This window comes from Carcharhinus amblyrhynchos, chromosome 18, assembly GCF_965287045.1.
Source record: "Carcharhinus amblyrhynchos chromosome 18, sCarAmb.v2.hapA, whole genome shotgun sequence".
NCBI classification, from domain to species: domain Eukaryota; kingdom Metazoa; phylum Chordata; class Chondrichthyes; order Carcharhiniformes; family Carcharhinidae; genus Carcharhinus; species Carcharhinus amblyrhynchos.
Window position 1 is genome coordinate 6,196,017 of NC_137341.1, and position 27,162 is coordinate 6,223,178.

General features: G+C 43.5%; 1 protein-coding gene across 1 annotated transcript in view; it reads right to left on the reverse strand.

Moving 5' to 3' along the window:
• Positions 1–27,162, reverse strand: part of rab40c (RAB40c, member RAS oncogene family) — an 87,640-nt gene that overhangs the window by 21,454 nt on the left and 39,024 nt on the right. Inside the window, exons 2-4 of the mRNA XM_080206066.1 lie at positions 19,781–19,841; positions 8,607–8,667; positions 1,659–1,736 (exon numbers count right to left, since the gene is read on the reverse strand). Of these exons, the coding sequence (XP_080062192.1) occupies positions 1,659–1,736; positions 8,607–8,667; positions 19,781–19,841 (200 nt within the window). The remainder of the gene's footprint in view (positions 1–1,658; positions 1,737–8,606; positions 8,668–19,780; positions 19,842–27,162) is intronic.

The window sequence follows — 27,162 nt, forward strand, 5'->3', positions numbered from 1 at the left end:
TGTGCCTACCTGTGTTGTTATCTATTAGTCTTCCAATTTGGCTCCATCTGTCCTATACTCTCCTCAAATTTTAGGTCATCCAAAACTTTGCTGGCCGTATCAAATTCAGTCCAGCATGCCCATTACCTAGTCTTAGCCAGCCTCCATTAGGTTCCAGTTCCCCGATGCTCCATAGCATACCACATCCCCCCCGCACCCCGCAGACTGTTCCAGCTACGCAACTGACCTCAGAACTAGGTTGCTTTGGCTTCAATCTATGTTTGCTTCCTCCCTGGCACATGACTGAAATCTATGCCACAAGTGGTCTCAGCCTTATGCAAAGCTGTAACCCCAAGTCACTTTGCCCTGAGGAACGGGAATAGTGATGCACGTGTGTGGAAGTAGCAAGAAGGTCTCAGAGTCAGAGTAGGACGGAAGGAGGAAAGAGAGAAACCGAAAGTTGCACCTGCGTGCCGGCATTAAACTATTTAAAACTCTTTCCTTCGTTTGGATCGACTGCCAAGGATTTCCTCGTCGGGAAGTCTCGTTAAAACTAGATAAGACACTAGTTAATACCCGTATATAAAGGGCGATATACTGGCATTCCAGAGAAGGTTCACTAAGTTGTTTGTACGTTCCTATGTACGGAGGGCTTTTCTTTTGAGAGGTCGAGTAAGTTGGGCTTTGTACTCGTTGGAGTTTAGAAGAACGAGGTGACCTTATTGAGACATATAGGCTTCTCAGGGGGCTTGATAGGATAGATACTGAGAGGTTTTTTCCCCCCCCCGTGTGGGAGACTCTAGAATCAGAAGGCACAATCTCAGAGTAAGACATCGCCCATTTACGACAGAGATAAGGTGGAATCTCCTATCAGAAGGTAATGAATCTGTGGTTTTTTTTTAAAACCGTAGATCGCTTGCGCACGTGCGTTTACGATAGATGATATTCCTGGAAGCGAAAGTATAATCTCTTATAATTTTATTACAAATGTTGAATCGGTAGAAATCTTTGCTCGTTTTCGTGCTGTAACAGTCGACTATTAACCCGAGTGCGAGATTAAAATACGGAAACTGAACGCGCAAAATTTGTTCACCCGAAGGGATGAAACGATCGTGCTCCCTTTCCTTTCGTAATTCAAAGAAAAGGCATTATCTTTACGCAACCTTTTTAAAATGACGTTTTTCAGTGTATTCTTCCATTTCCCGTCACGTCCGTATTTTGCACCCGCCGTCTGTCATTTTCCTGCTTATCCTTGCTCCGAGCAAACGCACACCTCCCTGAGCTCGCGAGGTCAGAGAAAGGAGGTCACGGGCCCGTCGGCAGGCGTGCCGGGCCTACGGCGTACACGTGCCTTCGTGGCCACGTGTAGGAGGTGGACGGGATATTTTCTGCATTGCCACCTGTTGCCTTCAGGTGCAGTCCCCAGCAGCGGGACGAGCGAGTCACGCCGAACACCTCGGACGTCGGCAGGCCTGAAGATCCTGCCGGCGACCGACGATGAACCACCTCAGCCGGTGGAAAATCCCACCCTTCAGATTTCCAGCACCTTTGACGTGTTGCTCTTGGAAAAAAATCAAGTCCAAATAAACAAGGCACGTGAAAGCAGATATAAATTAGCTTAAGTGGTAGTTCCAGCAGAGGTCTAAGTGTTACACATAGACAAAAGAAAAGCACCTCACCTCATCAATTTCCTTGATCCAGCGATCAATCCCGTCAAAGGACCATCTATTCGTGATGTCATAAACCAAGAGTATACCCTGAGAAACAAAGAATTCAACAATTTCATTAACTTGCATCATTTTTTCTAAGAGCAAAGCCAAACGCGCCGATAAACGGTTTAGTCGCAACATTAAGTCAAAGCTCGAGATCTAACCTCCTGAATTTACGTCAGCAATGGGATTTAAGGAAAACAGAAGGCGGCTACCGAAGGAGCTTATAAAACAGTAAAATCAAAATTATGCTGCTGCGTGTTTCTATACAAACTGCAACTTAGACTAAATACTTGCATTTATCTTTCACACGCTCAGTATTCTTTCCGAACAATTAGTTTTTCAAAAACTGTGACAATTTAAATTAAAGGGCTCCGATGACAGAGCTGCAAGAGCACGGTGTATACGTGAATAATAGAACCACGTGAATAATAGAACCGTGTGATTAAATTATAGGCTTGAATTTCTACCGTCACCTTTTATTTTAGAATTGTTATTATTTTGGGAGTCAGTAAGTGGCATTCAAGTCTCTTGGCAATTAAGGATGTTTAAAAAAAAGGCAGACGGATTTAAGTAAGAAGAAACGTGAAGTGATGCACGTTGAGATAGCTACAATGGAAAGACAGTATCCTACAAATAGCACAATTTTGAAAGTCTAGATAAGCAGAAAGACAAAACTTGTGACAAGGTCCCACACGGGAGACTGAATAAGAAGGTTAAAGCGTATGGAATTCAGTGAAAATCAGTAAAATGGATCAGAAACCGGCTCAGTAATACACAAAGGGTAATGGCAGAAGCCGTTCGAGTTACTGGAGGCTGGTGTACCTCGAGCGTCTGTACCGGGACCCTTATTTTTTGTTATATACGTAAACGATACAGGTGAAAATGTGAGGAGAATATTAAGCGCGTTTGCAAACGACACCAAGATTGATAGGATAGTTAGTGAAGACGATGGGAAGATATACGTGCGTCGCTCAGATGGGCAATGCAGTGGTAGATGGTATTTAACCCTGATACGTATAAGGTGACGCGCTTTGGCTTTTATCGGTCACGGCACAGAGCACGTGAGCAAAGAGGTAATGTTGGAGTTGTACAGAGTATTGGTTAGGCCACAGCTGTAATACTGTGCAGTTCTGGTCACCTCGCTACAGGAAGGATGTGATCGCACTAGGGGGGAACAGAGGAGGTTCACCACGACGTTGCCTGGGATGGAGCATCTGAACTATAAGGAGAGACTAGATAGGCCTGGATCGTTTTGTTTAGAGCAGAGAAGGCCGAGGGGGGGACACGATTGAGGCGTAGGGGATTACGAGGTGTACGGACAGGGTGAGTAGAGAGCAGTTGTTCCCATTGGTCGAGGGGTCAATCGCAAGGAGCTTTGAGGAAAAAGAAATCAGAGCACGGTGAGAATCTGAAACGCCCTGCCTACGAAGGTAGCGGAGGACGAAAACCTTACGACTTTTTAAAAATATTTGGACGAGCGCTCGAAACGTCGTGACGTTCCAGGATATCGGACAAGTGCGGGAAAATGGGATTAGTGCACCTTTAGCGGTAGGTATCGTCAGCGCAGACTCGACGGGTCCAAAGGCCTTTCGACGATCCTACGATTAGTCGTAAGTGAAATCGACGAAGAATAGCAGAACTGATAACGTGCGTTCGTATACTGCCTTTAGCGAAACAGTCTCAAGGGCGAGAAACCTCAAGAAGTTTACAAAAGAGTCACTTGCCGGTGCAACAGCGAGCTGGAACATTTATACGCTCGTACGTATCGATCCAGACTAATGAGATTAAAGGCACGAGACTACATGTCATTTTGGAATAAAATTCCAGAAGGTAGGAGAGTACTAGGGCAGCACAGTGGTTAGCATCGCTGCCTCACAGCTCCAGGGAGCGGGTTCCATTCCAGTTTGCGCCACCGTCTCATTCGCCCTACGTCCGTCTGGGTTTCCTCTGGGTGTTCCGGCTTCCTCCCGCAGTCCAAAAACGTGCGGGTTAGGTCGATCGGTCGTGCCAAATTGCCCGTTACTGTCCTGGGATGCAGACGTTAGTGGGATTAGCAGGATAAACGTGGGGGGTCGTGGGGACAGGGACCGGGATGGGATCGTAGCCGGGGCAGGCTCAATGAGCCGAACGACCTCCTCCTGTACCGGAGGGTTTTTACGATTCTAGAAACCGAAAAGTAGCCTCTGACGGCACAGCTAGCTCTTATCTACGTCGGCGATAAAATCACGGAGTTTCCTATTCGATAACCCTTGCGTCGAGTAGCTATTAGCTCTGTCGTTAGAACGACGTGCAAATCGAAGACAACTGCGTACGTCAGAGGGAGCTCGAGCTCCTTGGTTTTATACGGCTGTCTCGACACACGTGCATTAATAACAAACCAGAATGAAAGAAAGGCGTAGAAGTTCTTGCATCCTAGCCCTTACCCAACAAACGTAATTAAAACAGACGATTCGGTCATTTATCTCATTGTGATTTGTGGGACCTTGCTGGGCACAAAGGAACGCTTTATTAGCATCCGTAACAACAGTTACTGTATTTCAAAAGTATTTTATTGGTTTCAAAGTCCCGTGGTAAAGAGAAAAGTACTGTGTAACTGTATTAACTGGAGAAATTACAAATACCTCAGAATTGGATTTTGGGTAAGCAGTCTGACGCCGCAGTAGCAGCGTTGCGACTGACCGAAGCGTCGGAAGTCAGCGGTGCGCGTGTTGAACCCGGACTAACGGCCGAATTTATTTTCTAATAAAAGATATCTAATTTATGGAAGATTTCACATTTATTCCATCGTCATCTACTCCACTGTAATTGCTGCCTACTGGACATCGTTGCCGGTTTCCTCTCAGTACAACCGTATCGTCTGAGTTCCGCAGTCTTCTCTCCAGACTCGGGCTTCTTGCGTCGAGACTCGGTGAAGCTTACTCTTTGATTGCTTTGCATCAGTAAAAGAGCAGCCCTTTTCTTTCAATAAATGAAGCAGCCTTTTCAATTTTTCTGGCTTGAAAGGTTGAAGCCGACAGTGCTAAAACGTTTGTGAATAATTACGTGAACTTTACAGCAGTACTAGAATCTTTGAAGGCCAGATAGGTTCACGAGCGAGACACACATTTTCTATATTGGGCAATCGTGCAAGCGTAGCAACTATGGAGCAAAAGTATGCCCTTGTACTTGGTTTTATCGAGGAAGCAACTTCCCTGAAGGAAGATTAGCTCACAAACAGGGAAATAAACTCATTTCGGCCTCAACGGAATGAGCCAAAGGGCCTTTTCTGCACTGTACGACATCATATACAATTCAATAACAAAGAAGATTAAAGCAAGAGCAATCGAGAGGAACAGAAATGATACATCAGCATACTTGAATTGCATTTAAATTAACAATTCTCTTTTAAAAATCAGTTGTTGTAGCTGAGTTACGAAGCAGATTTATTAACTCACCACGGAGTTATCTGTGGCTTCAAATCCAGATAATTTCTGGTTAGTGACAATAGCTTAGTTTCTTTACAAGATTACGTTCGAGTCTTAAAACAGACCCGAAATTAAACTTTCTGGCGTCTTTTAAATGAGTCAGGATAAGAATCTTAACCACAGTTTAGAAACAGTAACTGAACTCGGACGCCTACTTCTGCTCCTGTCCCTTATCGTACGCTCTTGTGAAAATTATCTTCGTACACGGTGGCAACTCACCCAACTTCCCTACAAGTCTTGTGAAGTTTCTGCACGTGCGTATTATTTTCCCATTAAACTTGCCTCAGATAGTCAATGTTGGTATTTAACAGTGCAATGCACTTCATTAAACGGGAAGATTGTCCTACGACGCCTATAAACTTCTCAAGCCAAGGAAACAACTGTTTTGACAGATTCTAAAATTCTATTTTTAAAAAATATTTCTCCGTTTTTTTATTTTTAATCCAATCTTTCTTCCCCGCTCGTCACTTCCCTTGCCGTAACTGCGTTCTTAATTCTCGTAGGTTAAGGATCCGGACCGTTCGTAGAACCCTACGGTGCGGAAAGAGGCCCTTCGGCCCACCGGAGTCCGCGCCGAACACGATCCCGCCCAGGCCCCACCCCCACGTCCCCACGTATTATACCCGTTAATCCCTCTAACCAAGCGTTCCTGGACACGAAGGGGCGATTTCTTTGTACGGCCAATCGACCTAACCCGCAGATCTTTGGACCGTGGGAGGAAACAGGAGCGCCCGGAGGAAACCCGTGCAAACGCGAGGAGAACGTGCAAACTCCACACGGACAGTGACCTGAGCCAGGAGTCGAACTCGGGACCCTGGAGCTGTGAAGCAGCAGTGCTAACCGCTGTGCTACCGTGCCGCCCCTAACCTGTCGGTTACCAGATTCTAGATGCCTTAATATCCGTCGACGCTTCCAGCGTCGAACACGGCAAAATACCGGAGCTGGAGGACGAGGGCAAACGTCTGTCGGGCGACGACAAGAAATATCACCCCAGTAACGAATACGTAGACGCAAGGGTCAACTACAATTAATTTTTGACAGTACGATCAACTCGTCGGTCGGGACATTTTCATCGCAGAAGCAAAGTGTTTAACGTAATACTCGTTTGTAAAGTTTACCGACTTAACTTTTGATCGGTAGAACAGGACTTGAATATTGCTGAAAATAGGCAGGTTGCTGAGGCACCAAAACTGTCTATTGCAAGCTTACCAGTCAATACGCAAGTTTGAGTGTGGAAGCTCCACAGATTATAAGATTGGCCAGCAATCAAAAATCAGCCTTAGTCATTTGCTCACTGTGCAAGCAGAGAGCCCCAAAAAAAGGAATACGTTCAAACCTTACACATTTTCGAATTACCTACGAGCGTGGGGAATCTATACTTCTCGGCTGTTTTCTCCACGGCAACACCTCAACCGATCAGTACCCCTTTTATCCTGCAGCGCAAATTGTCGTGAGCGTTTAAAATTTGGCACTCTTCCGTTTGTCCTGATCAGTGCAAGATGAAAAGCTTTGGCAACGTATTTCCTTTTTCATCAATAACTAATTTATAAATTCACAATAAATTCGGAGAAAAGAGGAGGAATCGTATTCTAGTAAAGCCGCAAATAAATTCTCGACCTATCGAGGCTCAGTAGCGCAGCCACGTTACAAAATTACATCTTACCGATACGATATCGAGTTACTCGACGTGCCGCGTTAGCGAAAGCGAGGATTTTAAATAGTTCTTCCAATATTATAGGCCCACCGTCAACCTGGAAGAAAGGTGCCCTGACAATCTACTAATCTGTGGCATTGCTTTCTCTTTTCTGACAGTAGTTTAAATCTTTTGCGAAGGCGAGAGAATCACTCGGCGTACAGCAGTGGCGTCAGCACGTGGCTAAGTATCCGATCACGTTGAAGTACTCATCCCACCCCACCCTGCCACCCCCACAGAAAACTAATAAGCTAAAAGCACTTAATATCCTTAATTTTTAATTTAGGTCTGCAAATAGCAAAATAAATGATTGCATTAAGATCGAAAAAAGATGCAGGTTCTTATTATAGAAAGAAAGAATTTTACACAGCAAATATAAAATTAGATTTTCAGGGTCAGTGAGTTTTTTTTAAGCAGTAATTATGAAGTTACGATGCCATTAAAACCTAATTAAACCTCATTCGACAAAAGGCAGCTTTCTCCACGATTTTTAGTAAAGGCTAACAGAGTAAAAATGGAAGTTGCATCAATTCAGTTGATTCTTACTTGATCTCGGCTTACCTTGTGCCTCAACAGCATACTCCCTGGAGAAGTACAAAAATCACTTGGCAAGTTGGCACACGCACAGAGAAATGCAGAAATCTAAAAAGTTACTATCCGTTTCAGTGGAGTAATGACGGCAGTTACCCTGTCGTAACTACTGCCAAATCCCTACCGCTGTCTCCGTTTCAACAATTAAAGCGAATTTCTGTCTTCGTTACGCAGAACGATGGTAGAATCGGGGAAAAGAATACTTTTCTATTTTAGGCACACGATATTTGCATCCAGCACTCGCAAATAACAGTAGGACTAGGGGGCACAGCCTCAAGATAAAAGGGGGGCGGTTTAGAACGGAGTCGAGGAGGAACTTCTTCGCTCAAAGGGTGGTGAATCTCTGGAATTCTCTGCCCGTTGAAGTGGTGGAGGCTGCCTCGTTAAATATTTTTAAGACGCGGGTTGATGGGTTTTTGCTAAGAGAGGGGATTAAGGGTTATGGGGAGAGGGCGGGAAAGTGGAACTGAGCAGCGACAGATCAGCCGTGATATTATTGAATGGCGGGGCAGGCTCGAAGGGCTAGATGGCCTACTCCTGCTCCTATTTCTTATGTTTCTTATGTATTCGACGTACAGTATACCTTCCTAGATAATGGATCGGCTGCGACCCGAGTTAGGCACATCCGTATCCCTACTGTACCAGAGATAGATTTATTAATGAATCTGCTTTAATATGTAGGATTTATAATTTAATGCTTAATTTGGCAAAATTTAAAATTTGAGATACGTCAATTTCTTTTCCTTGCTTCCATTTCTGATTTTGCACAAATAATAAGGATGCGTTCTACAACATACCAGAAGGCTCACCTATTTATTCCCTTCCCAATACCGAGAAACTACTCGTCAGGTCTCTAAAATTAAACCTGCGGTTAATGGAAAACAGACACTTAATACAGTCCGTTTCACTTCGACGGTCGGATATGCCTACCCAGCGGACGCCGACTGGCAAACTATTGTCATTTAAAAAAAAATACACAGTCGCGTGGAAGCCGATTGTTAACGCGACATCAGGCTGCTTTGCAACTCGTTAGTCTACGCACTAAGTAAGCTTTGCAATTTCTTTCAAGTGATGGCTGTCTTTTTGAAATAAAAAGTAGTCTAGATATTTCAATACTTTTTTTTAGATGTGACTTATTCTTACTATCGAATACAAAGTTTTGCATACCTGTGCGCCCCTGGAATAGGATCTAAAGATTGTGCAGAACCTCCCTTGACCTGAAGTATCCCTGAAACCAAGAACAGATTAATTAGCAATAACATTCTTTCAAAGCAATTACCTCAATACTGACGTTAGAATTGCTTACTATCTGCTGTTGGGATAAACGTACAGATTGCAATAATTTAATTATTAAAACTTCTCTTTCAAGATTAATAAATGAGTTTCCGACAAAGAGGAGAATCGTACAAATTAATTCAATTCCGTAAACTAGTACGGGGACACGATACTCAGTGAAATTATTAACGTTTTTACGTTTGTATATAGATTTACGACAGCTTTGACGTCGAAGTTTCTCAAACGGCCGAATTCCATTTGTTCGGGTAACAGAGTTGGGCAATTACGTGGATACAGAACCTGCCGATTTCTGTTTCAACGGAGATAGGTCGGTCGTTTAGATATTCTCAAAAGGCTGCGCGTCTCAGATTTAATTTCCATTTTGAAATTAATCCTGGCCGACGAGTCTCCTGAGCCTCGGAAAAGCCACGAGCCGAGGGGAGGTGAGAACTGCCGGACGTAATAGTAAAACAACTTTCTGTTTAACTGACAAATCCAGCTGACCCGCTTACAATCGTTTCCCCGGCACACGGCGATTACGTACCACGCGCTACAGACGAGAACGACAAAGATCCTCGATCCAAACACCGACGATTCATCTTTGCCGAGAAATACGGTCTTGTGCTAAATTTAATACATGGAGTAATTGTGCCTTTGACTTTAATAGATGATCAGCTAATGAAGACTGCCCAGCTCCGTTTGTCATGGAATTTGTGACCCATCAAAGAGAGCAATTTAGCCGACAGATTTTATTTTACTAATAAGATTGGACAAATTCTGTCGTTACCGTTTGAATTCTTCATACTCGTCTGGAGAAACTAAACAAAATTATATGACCTTTTACCGTATTGTTACGTGCCACCTACATTTTATGAAAGGAATTTCATTTATTCTTGATCTATCAGCCATTTTCTTAATGCTCCATTTTTAGTGATGTGCCTGAAGAATGTCTCACTTGTCTTGAGATGTCACAGCCACTTTTTCAAAAGAGCATTTTTTAAGACTTTAACATTTTACATCTTAACTCTGCTATACTTACTGCCTGCTATGCCTTATTACCCATTTCTTTACATCTTGGCTGGCATTTGCACCGGATGAACGCCAGTGATAAAAAAATCTGTCTTTTCTTTTTAGTATCATTTCTATATTTAGATACTAAAAATTACAAATTAAGCCTGATCTGAAACTGCTCAAAACAAAACCCACCGCAGCAGCTGAAAAACAAACATGAGCTTCTCTCTTCACAAATAAATACATACTTAGAAACAAGTTCAATTAAACATGATATTTACAGGATTCCCTTATGATGCAGTGAGCTTAATAGACTAAGGAACTTCCACCTCAGAAACAGCAGTGTCTCAGATTGAATTTCTCGTAAATGCTGGTGTAGCCTAATATTGCACACGCACGAACGCTCAAGGTGAGGAATGGACTGGCTCCGCTGTAACGCAAGTCTAATACAATAGCTTGCTGATGAATGGCCACTTGAGTGAGATAATAAAAACAAACCAGCCTTTAGGAGAGGTGAGGAAAACTACAGAATAATCTGAACCTCATAACTTAGTAGGACAAAAGCTGAACGTAGAAGAGCATTTGCGGTTTTTGATGCATTTAGCCGATCCTACGGGCTTTCTGTTAATTCCACATATACATAAATAAAGTATACCTTCTCAATAATTCAGCTGAGAGGAGGGTAAAGAAACTTGGTTCTACCAACTGTAGAAATTAATAGCACATAAAACTATATTGTATTTAATTTCTTTAAGCAGACTGAACTAGCTTATTGCTTGAGAAATATGGTGTCGATCTCCATCATATACAATATTCTACGATGTGCCAGTCCTGTTCTGTTTAAATAGATTAGGTGAAATATTTCCACCCTAAGAGTGTTGGAACTGATTCTGACTGACTCAGATTGTGCGGATCACGTAGCAGACAGACGTGCATCGAAAAAAAAACTTTCTTCAGACATCAGTGTCTAACATTAGACCGAGGACGTTAACAGAACTTTTTCCAGGGAGTCGGAGTGTGGACTGAGGAAGTGGAGGGAAGAGAAAAGAACTGGCAAGTACAGGCCAAGTGTATCGTTCTAACTTCCAGTTTACTGTAGAGGTTTACGACACAGGAGAGGTCATTTATAGATATCACAGAAACCCTACAGTGCAGGAAGAGGCCATTCAGCCCATCAAGTCTGCGCCGACCACCATCTCACCCAGGCCCTACCCCCATCTTCCTACATATTTTCCCCACTAACCACTGTAACCTATGCATCTCAGGACACGAAGGGGCAATTTTTATTCAGCACGGCCAATCGACCGAATTCGCACATCTTTGGACTGTGGGAGGAAACTCACGCAGACACGAGAAGAACGTGCAAACTCCACACAGACAGTGACCCGAATCAGGAATCGAACCCAGTCCCTGGAGCTGTGAAGCAGCAGTGCAAACCGTCGTGCTATCGTGCCGCCCCACTAAGATGTGGAGATGCCGGCATCGGACTGGGGTAAGCACAGTAAGAGGTCTTACGACACCAGGTTAAAGTCCAACAGGATTATTTGCCAGTTCAAGCTTTCAGGGCACTAGCCCTTCATCGGGCGAGTGGGAGTTGTGTTCACAAAGAGGGCATATATAGACACAAACTCAATTTACAAGATAATGGCCAGAATGTGAGTCTTCACAGGTAAACAAATCTTAAAGGCACAGGCAGTGTGAGTGGAGAGAGGACTAAGCACAGGTCAAAGAGATGTGTATTGTCTCCAGCCAGGACAGTTTGAAATTTTTGCAAGACCAGGCAAGTCGCGGGGGTTACAGATAGTGACTGGTCAGGAGAAACCAGATTAAAACGACTTTTCTTTCAAACAGGGCACAACATTCAAACAACTGTTACCCTTGTTTGGATCTCACCGTGCATACTGAGCAATTTTGGTTTTTTTTGATGGGGAGTGGGGTTATTTAGCACTGTTGCTGGGTAGAATTGCTGCCCTTAGTTTGCTGGCTGGGTGAGCTGGAGAGATTGCACAGTCTCTCACACGCGCGCACATACACATGGATACTGTGGAGACACACTGGGTTTCCTCCGTGTCTTGATGCTCCCTCCCATCTATTCGCAAAAACGGACCCAGATTAGATAATGCACAAAGGGCAAAGTTTTCAATTTAAATACGCCAACAAGTCAAACCAAAGTGCATGGAACTGTGGTGCGTAACTTGCTTTGCACGGATATTTGTGCCTAAATGCCTGCTCAGAACAAGATTTGCAACAAAGAATGCACCTTTTCTCATCTGTCACATGTCATAACTTTGGTCTCACGATCAGCACAAAAAGTTCACACTGGCAACAAAGTCAATGCCAGAATAGCTAAGGCCACGTTGCCTTTGGAAAGCTATTAAAAGTTGAGAGAAGTCACCCAACAAGTGAAGTTATACAGAGCGATCGTCTGCTCCCTCGTACGCTCGAGTGGATAATTTACTCGAGACACGTGAACAAGTTACACCGCTTTCACGTAGCCTGCTAGCAGTGATTAAGGTCAGACGGCAAGCTAAAAGACTGGATTTTACATTTCCCTGCCGCTCGGTTTAAAAGCGAGCGAATACGTAAAATCCAGCTGCAGACTGCCTGTTGCCTTCCCGCTCCAGTGCGATATTACCAAGAGCAAGAGTAGTTTGTGGGTTTCATCTTGCTGGGGTCAGACAGCCACTGAGGCGTTAAATGGCTGTCTGATAGCTGACCTTTACTTGGGCGCACACTATGGTGCCCTGTAAAATCTAGCCCAAAGTTTTGAACACCAACCTTCCTATCATTCACAATCTGAAAGGAGTTCAGATATCACGAGCACTACACGATTCCAGAATAAGCCAAAAATAGCTCTTGCGTAGCAAGCGAACTCAAGAAAAGCACTCAAACGGAGGCCAGAAACGGTGCTTCAAGCGATACTCTGAAGGTCTCGTAAGCGTTCCAACGGTACGAGACCGTGCACGGGATCGCTCTATATACGGTGCCGTCGTCGACGATGGTATCGTCTCCCGTTAACGTAATCGAGGTGCGTCAGCCAATGGGAAACGTGAGTCTAGAGTCACAAATACTTCTTCCACACCGGCAACTGCACGCACGTGAAACGTGCAAAATATTTTTTCACGCTCAAACTAAATTGATCTTCGAACGTACTTCATTTGAAAATTAATTTAAACTGACCGCAACTATAAAAGGACAAACAGTGAAAAAAAACAAGCGTGAGAGCAAAAGACTAAAATTAAACTTGGATCTGCTATCGATGCCTCGCTGGGTTCAGTGATAATCGCTTCTGTACGTAGTTGGAGCATCTTACTTTTACGCAAGGTGACTCGTGCTGTATCGTATATCCACATATTATAGCGTAACGCAAGAGTGCAATAATTCCTTCCTTGTGATCGAAATTCAGCATTTTCCACTTGTGTATTTGAGATTTTAGGAGTGGAACAAGCGAACAGAGGGACAAAGATACACGTGAATTAAATTACTTAATTTCATAGTAAAGGGAAAATACAGCATAGCAGCTAACATCCATCAATCTACTCTCACTTGATTCAACTAAACTACATAGAAGTAACACACTATGTTTTTCCCTAGTGAGTCACCTGACTTAATTTAAAACTGACTTTTAGTTCTCCTTCAATAATTACTAAGTTCGGTTTTAGCGGAATCCCTACTTTAAAAATGTGAATACTCGGGACTTCCCGATTCCGAAACGGTGGCTGACGTCGAGCTGTTTGCAGACGTGGATCAAAAAGATTTGCGTAATAGATGTCAGGTACCTTTAGATTAGTCGAGAAGCTAGTAATGACTTATTCTTTACAAAATTGAGGTAATGCAAGAAGATAACGAACATACGTGCATTCGTGTGCACTTTGTGTCAACGCTTTTCATCCAACTTCTGAGGTAAGCATTTATAATGGAAAGTGGTTATGGAAACTTGGTACGCTGGGATTACAAACCTCTCCGGCTTTAATAGTAGCCCCTCTGTCTTGCGTCTTACTACGTAAACTATTCAATTGCCAATATTGCAGAGAAAGTACGCTGCAAGCAATTTAGTTCTCTGCTTCACAAATTCATACGTCGGTAATAAAAATGGTCAGAATGTATTAATTTAAAATGGATGTGGATTTACATTTGCAAATCGCAGACCGATCGTCTCCTGCCCTTCAATTCCTTTCAGCTAAAGACATCGTTAGATCTTCAGAGTCACAGAATTGTTACGGCACAGATGGTGGTCATTTGGCTCGTAGTGTCGGCACCAGCTCTCCAAACGAGCTTTTTGACTTACTGTCATTTTTTGTCTTTTTCTCATATCCTGCACACTATTTCTATTCAAGCAAACCACTAAGGCCCTCTTGAATCTGCCCCCACCGTACTTCCAGTCAGTGCGTTCCAAACCCACGCCACTCGTCGTGTGAAGAAGTTTTTTTGCAAATCACTTTAAACCGGTGCCCTCTTGCGCCTGATCCTTTTACGAGTAGGAACAATTTCTCCCCGTCGACTCTGTCCAGCCCCCTCGTGATTTTGAGCACCTTAGCGCGAGCAGTCCCAACTTCTCTAATCTATCCTCATAAACTTAAATATCTCAATTAACCCATTCTCGTAAACCTCTTCTGCACTCCAACGCTTTCGCATCCTTCCTATAGTGTGGCACCCGGAACTGTACACAAGATTCCAGATGAGGTCTAACAGGTGCCTTTTGATACTGTACGCTTTAGTAACTGTTCTCTATACCTGTCCTGCCACTTTCAATGATCTACGCGCATATACGTCCAGATCCCTCTGCTTCTGCACCCTTTTCAGAATTGTCTGTCCGTGCCTTTCTCGTGAAAGTAAATTCACCTCACGCTCCGCACTGAACGCCAACTGCCACCTATTTGCCCATTCTACCGACTTGAAGTTCTTCGATGTCCTCCTCAGTTTCACTTCTTGTCGTAGGATAATTGGCTAGGAATAAGTTATCTAGGCAAGTCTCTTCAGGCATCTTACTGATCATGTAACGACCTGTATAAACTATCCAAGTGCTGCAAACAGTTAAAAAAAAAACTACTTTAAATAAAACCTCCATCATCTCAGAAATACTTTCCCACAGCTAAGGATTAATTTATAGCTATCTAGTTATTTTTCTACCTCCCAACCCCTGGTTTAAGTTTATATATTTGTTCCATTTTCAAATGGGTGGGGCTGAAATAGGATAACCTTAAGAACAGAACAGCAGCAAATGAACAAAATGGAGAAAGATTGCAGAACTCTATGCTTCAGTGGAATCTGAGTGCCCTGATACACGGATCACAAGAAATACTTTCCAACAATTATGGTGCAGGTGCAGCAAATGATTAGGGAGACAAATGAAACGTTGTAATTTATTGCAAGGGGAACGGAATATCTAAGTAGGGATCTTTCACGTCAGTTGTACGAGGCACCGGTGAGACCAGTCTCCAGTACTATGTATAGTACTCCTCATTTAAGAAACGATAGAACTGCATTAGAATCAGTTCAGAGAAGGCTCTTCGGCCGATTCCTGGGATAAGGCGGTTACGAGACTCAAAGTTGGACCGACTGGAGTTTAGAAGATCGACGATGATTTTCTTGAATCGCATCCTGAGTGGACAGATGCGAGAAAGATCTTTACCCTGTGGGAGTGACTAGAACTAACAGACAGTTTAAAAATAAGGGGCCTCCCGTTTAAGACGTGAACTAGGAGAAATATTTTCTCTCAAAAGGATCGTAGGTTCATCGAACTCCTTTCTCAGACTGCAGAAGAGGCCAATTCGTTGGATTTTTTTTGGTAGAGGTAGATTTTTAACGAACAAGGGTGTCAAAGATTACAGCGGGTAAGCACAAAAGTGGCGTAGAGAGTAAAATCAGATGAGCTACAATCTTATTGAAAAGCAGAGAAAGTGCAATGGGCCAAATGGCCGACTGCCGCTCCTAATAATTTAACGGTTTCGTTAAGGGGAAGTCGCGTCTGACAAATTTATTGGAGTTCTACGAGGATGTGTCTTGGGCGGTGGATAGAGGAGAGCCGGTGGATGTGGTCTTTCTTAATTTTCAGAAGGCGTTCGACAAGGTACCTCACAAGAGGTTACTGCAGAAGGTAAGGGGGCATGGAGTTGGGGGTAGGGTGTTAGCGTGGATAGAGGATCGGTTGTCAAATAGGAGGCAGAGAGCGGGGCTCGACGGGTGCTGTTCGGATCGGCGGTCGGTGACTAGTGGAGTGCCCCAGGGGTCGGTGCTGGGGCCTCAGCTATTTACCGTTTATATAGATGATCTGGAGGAGGGAACCGAGCGTAGGGTGTCGAAATTTGCTGACGACACCAAGATCGGTGGAACGGCAAATCGCGTGGAGGGTGTGGAGAGTCTGCAGAAGGATCGAGATAGGCTGGGCGAACGGGCCAGAAAGTGGCAAATGGAATTTAATGTCGGCAAGTGCGAGGTGGTCCACTTTGGTAGGAATAACGGTAGGAAGGACTATTACTTACGGGGCGAAAAACTGCAGCAGGCGACGGTGCAGAGGGACCTCGGGGTCCTTGTGCACGAGTCGCAAAAACCCAGCCTGCAGGTGCAGCAGGTGGTCAGGAAGGCGAATGGGATGCTGGCCTTCATAGCGAGGGGGATTGAATATTAAAGTAGGGAGGTCTTGCTGCGACTGTACAGGGCATCGGTGAGGCCGCAGCTGCAGTACTGTGTGCAGTTTTGGTCGCCGTGCTTACGCAAGGATATTTTCGCCTTGGAGGGAGCGCAGAGGAGGTTTACTAGGCTGATACCGGACTTGAGGGGGTTGAGCTATGAGGAGAGGCTGAATAAACTAGGCTTGTACTCGTTAGAGTTCAGAAGAATGAGGGGAGATCTCATTGAGACGTATAAGATGATGAATGGGATGGATAGGATGGAGGTGGAGAGGCTGTTCCCGCTCAGAAAGGACAGTAGGACTAGGGGGCACAGCCTCAAGATAAAGGTGGGGGGGGGGGGTGCGGTTTAGAACCGAGTTGAGGAGGAACTTGTTCACTCAAAGGGTGGTGAATCTCTGGAATTCTCTGCCCGTTGAGGTGGTGGAGGCTGCCTCGCTAAATATTTTTAAGACGCGGGTTGATGGGTTTTTGATAAGCGAGGGGATTAAGGGTTATGGGGAGAGGGCGGGAATGTGGAACTGAGACACGACAGATCAGCCGTGATCTTATTGAATGGTGGGGCAGGCTCGAAGGGCTGGATGGCCTACTCCTGCTCCTATTTCTTACGTTCTAATTTGTATGTTCGTACGCCACAATTACGATTAGTATTAGGATTGACATCCTAGGGGTGGCATACTGGTTAGCACTGCTGCCTCACAGCACCAGGGACCCAGGTTCAATTCCAGCCTCAGGTCGCTGCTCGTGCGGAGTTTGCACATTCTCCCGGTGTCCGCGTGCGTTTCCTCGGACGCTCTGGTTTCCTCCCTCAGTCCAAAGATGTGCCGGTTAGGTGGACTGGCCGTGCTAAATCGCTCCTGAACATGGGTAAGAACATGGGTTTACAGGGATGGGGTCTGCGTGGGATTGTGGTCAGTACAGACTCAATGGGCTGAATGGCCTCCTTCTGCACTGTAGTGATTCTATGTTCTGTGACATCACATCAGGAATCTACTCAAAGCGCCCCAGATTTCTACGCCTAAATTTGTGTACAATACGTTATGAAAAGTAACACCAATTTCCACGTCAGACGCAAGCGGCTCAATAAAATATGTTCTTCTGACTTACATTCCTCAAATGGGAAGGAAGACAATTGACATTTTCACCGTTTCTCGAAATTCTGGATTTTATAATCACCTCCCGTAAAAATCACCATCTAGTAACTTAATTCTCAGTATAGTATGCCGAATTATGGGTGGGTACAATTTAATTTATCTAGGATCCAGGATTCTAAGGTTCAATGTGAAAATTAGTCACCGATCCTACGTATTAAAGCCATTCCTTTCAAGAAAAAGAGACCAAATTGAATTTCACTGGTGCAAAAGCCTTTCTTTTCAAATGTTCTATTCCGTTTCTGATAGTTTTGCATGACTAACGTACGTAACGCTACACTGAATCAGTGAGCAAAAGTAAACCCTGAATGACCACAACTCCTTGGGGAGGTTACAGCAAGTGTCTGACATCATTTTCGTGGTGTAAAAGGAGTATTGACGTTATTCTTCTCAAGCAACTTGTACTTTGTTTTAGTTAGATGGGGCCATAAACAGTTTTATATACACTCAGCGGCTAATCGTACAAACAATGCTCGAGCGAATGACATTTGACAGACAAGCAGCGGTTAACCTTTTGTCGCAGCGATAGATTGCATTCATTTACGGAGGGTCACTACATTGCACTCTATCGAGAAACTTCTAATAGCCTTAGTTTTGCCACGAGGCGTGTAATTTAATGCTGACATGAGCGACTGTGATCTACTTGAACGGCGGAACAATTTGAGGGACTAAAGGTCTGTCTAGGGAGCGGTAAAGAGGGAAAATAGAAAAAAATTAGGAAAAATAACTTGCATTTATATTGTACCTTTTGCAATCTTAAAATGGCCCAAAGTGCTTTACAGTCAAATGAAGTACTTTTGCAGTGTAGTCATTGCTGTAAAGTAGGGAAATTGAGCAACAAAATTTGAGCACGGCAAGTCCGACAAAGCAGCAACGTGACCAAATAATCTGTTTTCGTTTTGACAAGATAACGGACGTCGCAGCGGTTGGCGCTACTGCCCGAGTGCCAGGGACAAGTTTGATTCCCGGTTTGGGTCACTGTCTACGCAGAGTCTGCGTGTTCTCTCAGCGTCTGCAGGGTTTCCTCTGGGCGTTCCGCTTTCCTCCCACAGTCTGAACGTAGTACCGGTTAGGTGCACCGGCCGTACTAAATTCTCCCTCGGTGTACCCGAACAGGTGCCGCTGTGCGTCGACTCGGGGATTGTCACAGTAACTTCAGTGCAGTGTTAACGTAAGCCTACTTGTGACGCTGACAAATAAACTTCTAAAAAAAATTGGCCAGAGTGCCAGGCAAATAGCCATATCCTTCTTCAAATAGCACCTGGGGGGATTTTGCATCCACCTGAGGGGGTTTTTGCAGGATCTCACAGTCACGTCAATCATCCAGAAGACAGCGTCTCCGACAACGCACCGAACTGTCGTTCGTCTAAAGTACGTGCTCAAGTCTCTGGAGTTGACTTCGACTCAGACAAGAGTGCTGTCACTGAAGCGCAACTGACAATCCAGAGAACTAGAGTTGAAACTGCATCGTAACTATTTGAAAGTTTTCATTGTTTTTTGGAATTCTGGACTTCATATCAATTTACAAAATTTAGGAAGAGGAGGCTGTAAGATAGCAATAATGACACTGAAGTTGTTGCACTGTCTTAAAAACCCATTTGTTTCACTAATTTTGGGGAACAAAACTTGCTGTCTTTCCTTGGTCTGGCTTGTGTGACTCTAGACCCACATTTACGTGGCTGACTCTGAACTGTACTTTAAAACGGCATAGTAAGTCACTCAGTTGCATCTTAACCGCATGCTTCTCGTAGCAAACGAATCTTCATTAAATTGGTTAAAACAGATAAGCTTTTATTTCACAATTACGAAGACTATAAATACGAAGTACTGTCTTTCCATTAGCGTGCGCTTAAATATTTTCAAAGTGAAGCATATGTGCCAGAACTACACATTTGGGACCTGTGTACATATAACCATATGGTATACGAATTCAAGTTAGCTTGCAACTGTCTCTTAACCACTTAATGTTAAACACTTATCGAATTCAGCCAATCTTAAACTGGCAGCAGCGTAAAGTTCCAAAGACTAGTCTTTAAGTGAAAGTACATTGCAAACTTCTGACCGTACGTAGTCACAAGGATCAGGTGCAGATTTGAAGGAAACGAGTGCTGTGGCTGTCCTCGTTCATTGTATACTAGTTTACGAAACGGGCCTGGGCAATATATAAAAATAAAACTGTAGACGTTACTGAACGCTCCTGCGTCAATATTCTGAAAAATACCGCATCGAGGACTGCACAGTAATTCGTACCGACCAAAAAAAAACATTATCTTACCAGAGCTCTAACTTTACACGCCTGCCGTCCAGCAGGATTGTAGTGGTCTTATAGTCAATTCCTGCAAAAACAGAAGAAATTTTTTTCAGTACGACAGGACAACTTTGTGAACCTCTCAATTTTTTTGTCATTAAACATATCAATTTTCTGCAAATTCTGGTAACATTTTCTGTTTTGGTTCAAGTTCAGCATTTCACTTACAAATGTACTAAATACCTTACGGCACCACGACATTAGGTGCCTCAGAAGAAATTTGTGGCAACAGTGAAAGTGGCAGGAACCGATCAGAAGGAGACGACGGGGGTTAAGAGGAGTAAATTGGATAATTATCGGCTAAATAGTAAACCCAAGAGCACCGGCGTCGGAAATCAAACAAAAACAGAAAATGTTGAAAACGCAAAGCAGGTCCGGCGACATCTGTCGTAAAAGAGAGTCAACGTTTTGAATCTGAACGGCTTCTTCAGAGAGGTGATCGATATACAGCATAGCTCTCGCTGGACAGCTGTGAACAATGATCTGTAAAAGATAAAGGCGTCACAGTCCCAGATGACCGTAAGCTGCTCACCCTTTTGAGGGCACCGGCGTCGAACACGTTTCGGAAAATACGGAAGTATTTATAAAAGCTGGAAACTTTCTAATTCTAAATTACTCAGAGCACAATACTTGGAACATATGCTTAAAAATCAGACAGTTACTGACTGAACAACTGAGCTTCAAATAACCATTAATGGGAAATCTCAGATTTATAAACTTTCGAGAACAGTTAATTTTCTTGCTCTGCCCGCTGTGGGAATCGTAGTAGGCGAGGGGCGGACCGTGGAAAGATCTGTCGACCTCGTGCGGGATTTAACGGCTTTGGAGCGAGCGAGGCCGGAAAATCCCACCCCTGGGGGTTTGGTAACCGACTCGTCGCATCTTTGCTACGATTGGGAGTCCTAAAACTCAAATATTGAGCAGTATTCCACAATGCCCCCATCGCTATTTAGTCACATTCTGAGAATCACCAGTAATCCAAAGCTTTGGGAAACCAGGTTCAAATCCCACCGTAGCAGGCGGTAGAATTTGAATTCAATAAAAATTATGGAACTTAAGTCTAACGATGACCGTGAAATCATTGCCAATTGTCATAAAAACCTATCTGGTTCACTACTATCCTTTAGGGAAGGAAATCTGGCATCCTTATCTGGTTTGGCCTACATATGACTCCACACTCACGGCAACGCGGTTGATTTTTAATTCTCCTCTGGCTTGCTATGGCATTTCACTCAGTTGCGTCAAACAGCTAAAAGAAAATCTCAAAACAATGAAACTGGGCAGCCTACTCAGCATGGACCTGCGCGCTGGGAATGACAATAGCAAATGCAGCACCGTTGAACCTGCCAAGTCCTCCTCGTTAACATCTGGGGAGCTCGTGCCAAAATTGGGAGAACTACCATAACGTCCAGTCGAGCAACAGGTTGACGTTGTCGTGGGTTATCATTCCGTTGGTATAACCGTGACCCAGACGTGACCATCCTTAAATACGCCCTGTCCCAATGACAGGACAGATCCAACAAGAGCGGCGGCACGGTGTCGCACAGTTCGGAGTGGGTCGCCCAGGGAGTCCTCGACATCAACTTTGGGCCGCGTGAAACAGATTCACCTGCTCACAGGCAGAACTTGACACGCATTTAGAAGTATTAATCCACAAAATAATACATTACAGCACGCCACGTTGGTGATCGGCAGCTCACGTGTGTCCTCAGACCATTCTTCTGTGGGTTAATATAGCGTGCCAGAGGGGAAATAATGGTGCAGTATTTGATTATTCATTAGGGCATCCAAGTACATCTATAAAGTATCTCCTATTCAAGGGATGGGGACATTCTGCCATGCGTTAGTGAGACACGACACTGTGTCCATCTGTAATCATTGTACTACAAAACGTGAAGATTTCACAAGGAAATTTTAGATTACTTAACAGGAAGAGAACTCAGAAATGCAAAACAATTCAAATTAAGTTCACAGAACAGCACGTTGAAAACCTTTTATAATAACAAATACAATTGATGGTGGAGCGATGGATTCTGTACAAAGTAGTAAGGTCAAAACAAAGGATTAGGAGCCGAAGAATTTCTATTAGCTCCGCTCAGCGATCGATGACTCGACCCTTCCGGTAGATTATGAATAAGAGCCGTGTTAATTCCCAATTTCTGTACGCGGTAAACGGGTACGATTTCCAATCCTGCACGTCGAATACGATAGATCAGGGTTCTAACAGGAAACGGATGTCCACGAGAGATAAAGGGATTACGCGGCCTTTTCTTTTTCCTTCGTTTCACGCTGTATCGAGACTCTGCAGTGCAACGCTCGCCCACCGTCCCCCTAATAATGCTGACTTTAACCAAATACTAATCCTGATTTGTAACTACCTACCGTAAATGTAGAAAGCAAAAAGATCAATTTTCCCAAGTTCATAGAAATTGCATCCCCATTGAACTAATGCAAAAATGCTCCAAGTCCATTAGTTCAATCCTATGCCTCCTGTCTGCGCATCAATCACCAGACATTTTTCACAGACCGGTTTAATGAAAATGTCATTTTGGATGGAGACCTCAAAACAACAACAAAATTTAAATTCACGTCATCAGTGCAGTTTTCCTGAAGTCAGGCTTTTCTCCCCAGGCGAATGGGAAATAAACAATGGTAAAAGAATTCCAGAACAACTCTTGGTTTTGAAAATTAACAAAAAAAAACAAATAGGGAATCAATGTTTCAATGCAGCCCATTGGCAGAAACATGATGTTTGCTGTAACAAAGGCAGCTTTCACATGCAGACTCATGCCTACGAACAAATACGGAGCGAACTAAATTTAGCATGTCTCAGGGCTAATAATCTACTCTTTACCGGCAGATTACATTGGGGACTTGCCAGCCATATACTCCTCGTGTGTCAAATATTTCAGGTTAAACCTCATCAACTATTAAAAGTACGCTCAAAAGCTAAGATGACAGATAAATGAGTAATATTGTTCTTTCTTAACTGCTTTCTGAAACCAAATCAGTGCTTTATTCACACCGAGTCCCGTAACAACTTTGGCGATCGTATCCAGAAATCAACACGATCTGGTTAAACCAGGGATGTCGCAGATATAGCTGGCCCAGGCAGCTTTTCACAATCCAAACAAAAGACCCAGAATTTTCCGATAAATAACAGTGTGTTAAATGCGCACACTGTTATCGGTGTAAAAAAACCCAGCAATTTGTAGCAAGGAAGCGATGCAGTGTATGTCGCAAGGTGCTCCAAATTACTGGATGATCCACGTCCCACTGCTGTTAGTTTCATTAAAACTGGAATCAGTGTCAACTTCCTTAAGGATATCAAGAATTTACAGTGTTTGCACTGTGAAAACAAATTAAACTCACTGCAGAAAATTAGGGCCATTACTTAACGATACAAGGATCTGGGGTGGGGGGGCTTGTGAAGAAGAGAGAATAACCTAGAGATGGTGATCTGGCTCAACGAGCAGGAGATCAGAGTCGAGTTGGAGAGAGGGCTAACAGAGGGCGAGGGTCGCGTGGCCCAGTCTTTTACAAAATTTCAAACAGTTACAAAAGCTTTAAAACTGAAACTAAATTTTGGTACGTGCAGTAACAATTTATCAACCGTGCTAAATCAAATATAAAAATACAAGGCACAGTTGGCAGCACTTTTAAAACCGCTCTAAAACGTGAATACGTTATTAAAACATGTTGTAAATGGGAGAAATCTAATTAACTGCCAACCTGTAAGAAGTCCCACAACACCTTTGTTTACCCCATGCCAATGCCAGCATCTCCACAATCTGAACCCTGGCAGGAGGCTGGTTGTGTTATGTTCCACAGGCAAAAGTAGTTTGCTTTTTCTGCATGTGATTCAGTCCTAGACTTAGGTGACGCTTTCCTAACCGTTAACTATTGAGATGACTTGAAGGAGGTAAGACTGGCTATTAGTAACATCGCTCACCGAGGTCCCCGACGTCCTGTTAACCTCACCGCAATCGACTCACTTCCAAATATGAAAAAGTATAAATATCTTTGGTTTTTAATTACCGCGCTAGGGTTAAAGTTAAATAAAGTACAGTACGTGGTGCTTGAGCTCAAGGTCAACGTACACACGCTCGTTCTAATGTTAAAGTTCCTCAACCGAACAATTAAACTCGACATAAACTTCGAATGGTTCGATTACTAACGCTTCACGGTCTTCAAGATCTAGCCCAGGACTCGTGCGTTCCACGTGGTAAAAGATCAAATTAACCTTGAGCAACGTTTGATTTGAAGAAAATTTTACGTTGAAAATTTCGATGTGAAATCGGATAGAGACGGCCATCACCTAAGCGTAACGCAATTTTTAATTGCGTGCTAAATATACCAAAACTATTCAGAATGCTTTACTGCGCTCTGATACATTTCGCTAGTATTCAATCTTACACTGACATATAAAGAAAATAAGTGACTGCGATATTTTACAGTACAACTGCTGCCTCAGTGCTAAGGACCTGGGTTTGATTCCAGCCTTAAGTGACTGTGTTGAGTTTGTACGTTCTCCCGATGTCTGCATGGGTTTCCTCTGGGTGTTTCAGTTTCCTCTCAGTCCAAAGATGTGCAGGTTAGGTGGATTGGCCGTGCTCAATTGCCCTTTAGTGTTCAAACACGTGTGAATCGGTCACGGTAACGTGTGAGGTTATATGGTATCGGGCAGGGTGAGGGGCTGCGTAGAGTGCTCTTTGAAGAGTCCACGTAGACCTGAGGGGCCAAGTGGTCGTCTCCTGCGCGGTGGGGATTCTGCAGTGTATTTTCTTATTACAACAAGCTACAGAACTCCAGAGGTAGAGTTTCACTTGTACCTCCTTCAACTCGGTCTTTCCGTGCAGTCTCCTCTCCATTCAGGGGACTAAACTGAGACTGGGTGGTGGCTCTGCAAAATCCACAAGCGTAACAACGACCTTCCTGTCGCTTGCTATTTCGACTTACCGTTTTGCTTTCATGCCCAAATGCCCACCTTGACCTGCTACCGTATTCCAGCGAGCCTCACGTAAACTGAAGGAACAGGACTTCATCTTTCCATTAACGCACATTACAGCCTTCTGGACTTGTTGCGTTTAACAACGTCAGACTATGAACTCCTTTCCTTCCTGACCCCTTTTTTAATCCAATTTTTTTGCCCCAGTGCGCTCCCTGTCCCGTCAGGGCCACGTCACTCGTTAAGTTTTGCATTCACAAAGCGTTGTTCTGCTATCTTCCACTACGCCACTATCGGCATCTTCTTTAGTCTTCAACATTACCGTTAACACTTCCTTCGTCTCGTGTCCTTCACACTTTTGTCGGGCGGTCAGCTCAGTCGGCTGGATGGCCAGCGTCGATCTGTTTAGTGCCAACAGCAGAGTCGATTCCCGTTCTAGCTCGGCGGATTTGGTATCCGCCTCTTTAGACTACCAGTGTCGGAGATTGCGGTACCGCGCTACGCCTTTGGACTCGAGGAGAAAAGGCTAGACGATGGACATTTTGTCGATTCCCCCTTGCGTCACGACGTCGGAAAGGCTTCAATCGCCGGAAATTCAAACGCGTTTAATATACATTTAAATAGCCGAACCGTCACGTTTGTTCTGAAATGGATTCGGATTGTAAACGTAAAAGGTCAGCAGGTGGTACCGGCAAACAAGACTTAGGAGGAGGGGCTTGACTTTACATCAAAGGAAGATCATCCAATATAATTTACCATTCATTTGCCAATTTTTCCTGTTTTTCATTGCCTGTACCACGAGAGGGTTACGGAGAGTTACTTGTGGTCGTCTCCTACGTTGGCATGAGCTACTCAATAACTATACAGATTTTAGCTTATTTGAAAGCAGCTCATATATCGCGCAAATCAAATATTAAAGCCAAAACCATTCTGCACCACAGGTTCAGTTTCCACGTGAGTGTCGAGAACAAATTCCAAAAACTGAACTGAAATTTAGAAAAATACATTTGTGAATTTTGCACAACTTCAGGATGATAAAAATTGTATTCATTTACAAGTTTTTGAGATGCGCCTGCAGCTATCTTTTGAATCCATTCCTTTCTGCATGCCAGGGTCAATAAAGGCACCGCATGCATCAGCTAAAAAGCTTTCTCTGGGGAAATTCCTTTCTCCACAAACACACGACAATCTGTTTTACAGAGCTACTAATGGCACCACACCCTCCGAGAAAAAGCAAGGTCTATAGAATAAAAAAGAAATTCTGAGCCCGATTCCCTGGAGCGCGTTGTACTTTGTAGAGTTTCTTACTTATTAAAAGGCCTCTATAGCTCACAGTACGTCCATAGTTAATTCACAAGTATAGAATTGCAGACAAACATTCTCCCCGCGTTGGAGCGATTGATCTAACGGCTGTAGCTAATTGTACGAGTAAGATCGATTCGCAATATAAAGAATCGTGATTTCAATATCGTCATACTATTCTACTTCGTCTGGTGTCACGTACCGAGACTAAGTGGACTGCGTTGAGATCTTTGGCAATTAAACTTCTCCCGTTAAACATTACACACAAGGATTCTGTATTTTGTTCCGTATTTAAAATATTACCGAAGCTAAATAGAAGCGTTGTTTGACCGTTTCACATCAAAACCAGAGGAGGAATTTTACCTTTGGCCTGGTTCTCAGAACAAATCATCTATTTATATCTATTTATATGAAATCCTTCATATTGTAATATTAAACAGTTTGTAGTTTATAGAAATTTGGAAATAAGACTGGTAACTAAAAGGAAATAGACTGCTGAAAAAGAGACCTTTGTTTTGTCGTTACTGACTGTACCACTGGTAGAATTCAAACAAAAAATGCTCCAGTTTTTTTTAAACCAATGGGATTAGGTAATTGCACAGAGATCAAGGAAAACAATTTAGAACTTCAGGGATTTGGTGATTTGATTACTAGCATTTAGCCTCATCCTTATTCTATTTCAAAGTGCATCATTAAAAACTGTCTACACTTTCTCCACTGCTACATTCCAGAAAGATGCAGTGAGCGATCTTGAATTATTAATGCTCTAAATTATTCAATACCACAGGGAGACTGCAATTTAGAACAAAAGCAATGCATCAAAGACTTGTAATTCCATCTACGGTAAGCAATTTAAATGCTGATTTATACACAAATTCCTCCGGGTCAATGCAGCACAATTTTAAATTTAACAAATAGGTATACAGGAAAATAGTTTCTTGATAACCGAATTCAGTTTTTTAATGCAACTTTATCTCTTGGAGTCTCCTGTGTGAAAAGTCCAACGGTTGAACAGAACAGACGATCAAAACTTCACATCGTCAATGCTATCCTTTGTTTACCTTATAGGGACAGTTGAATTATAACTTCCATACACGGT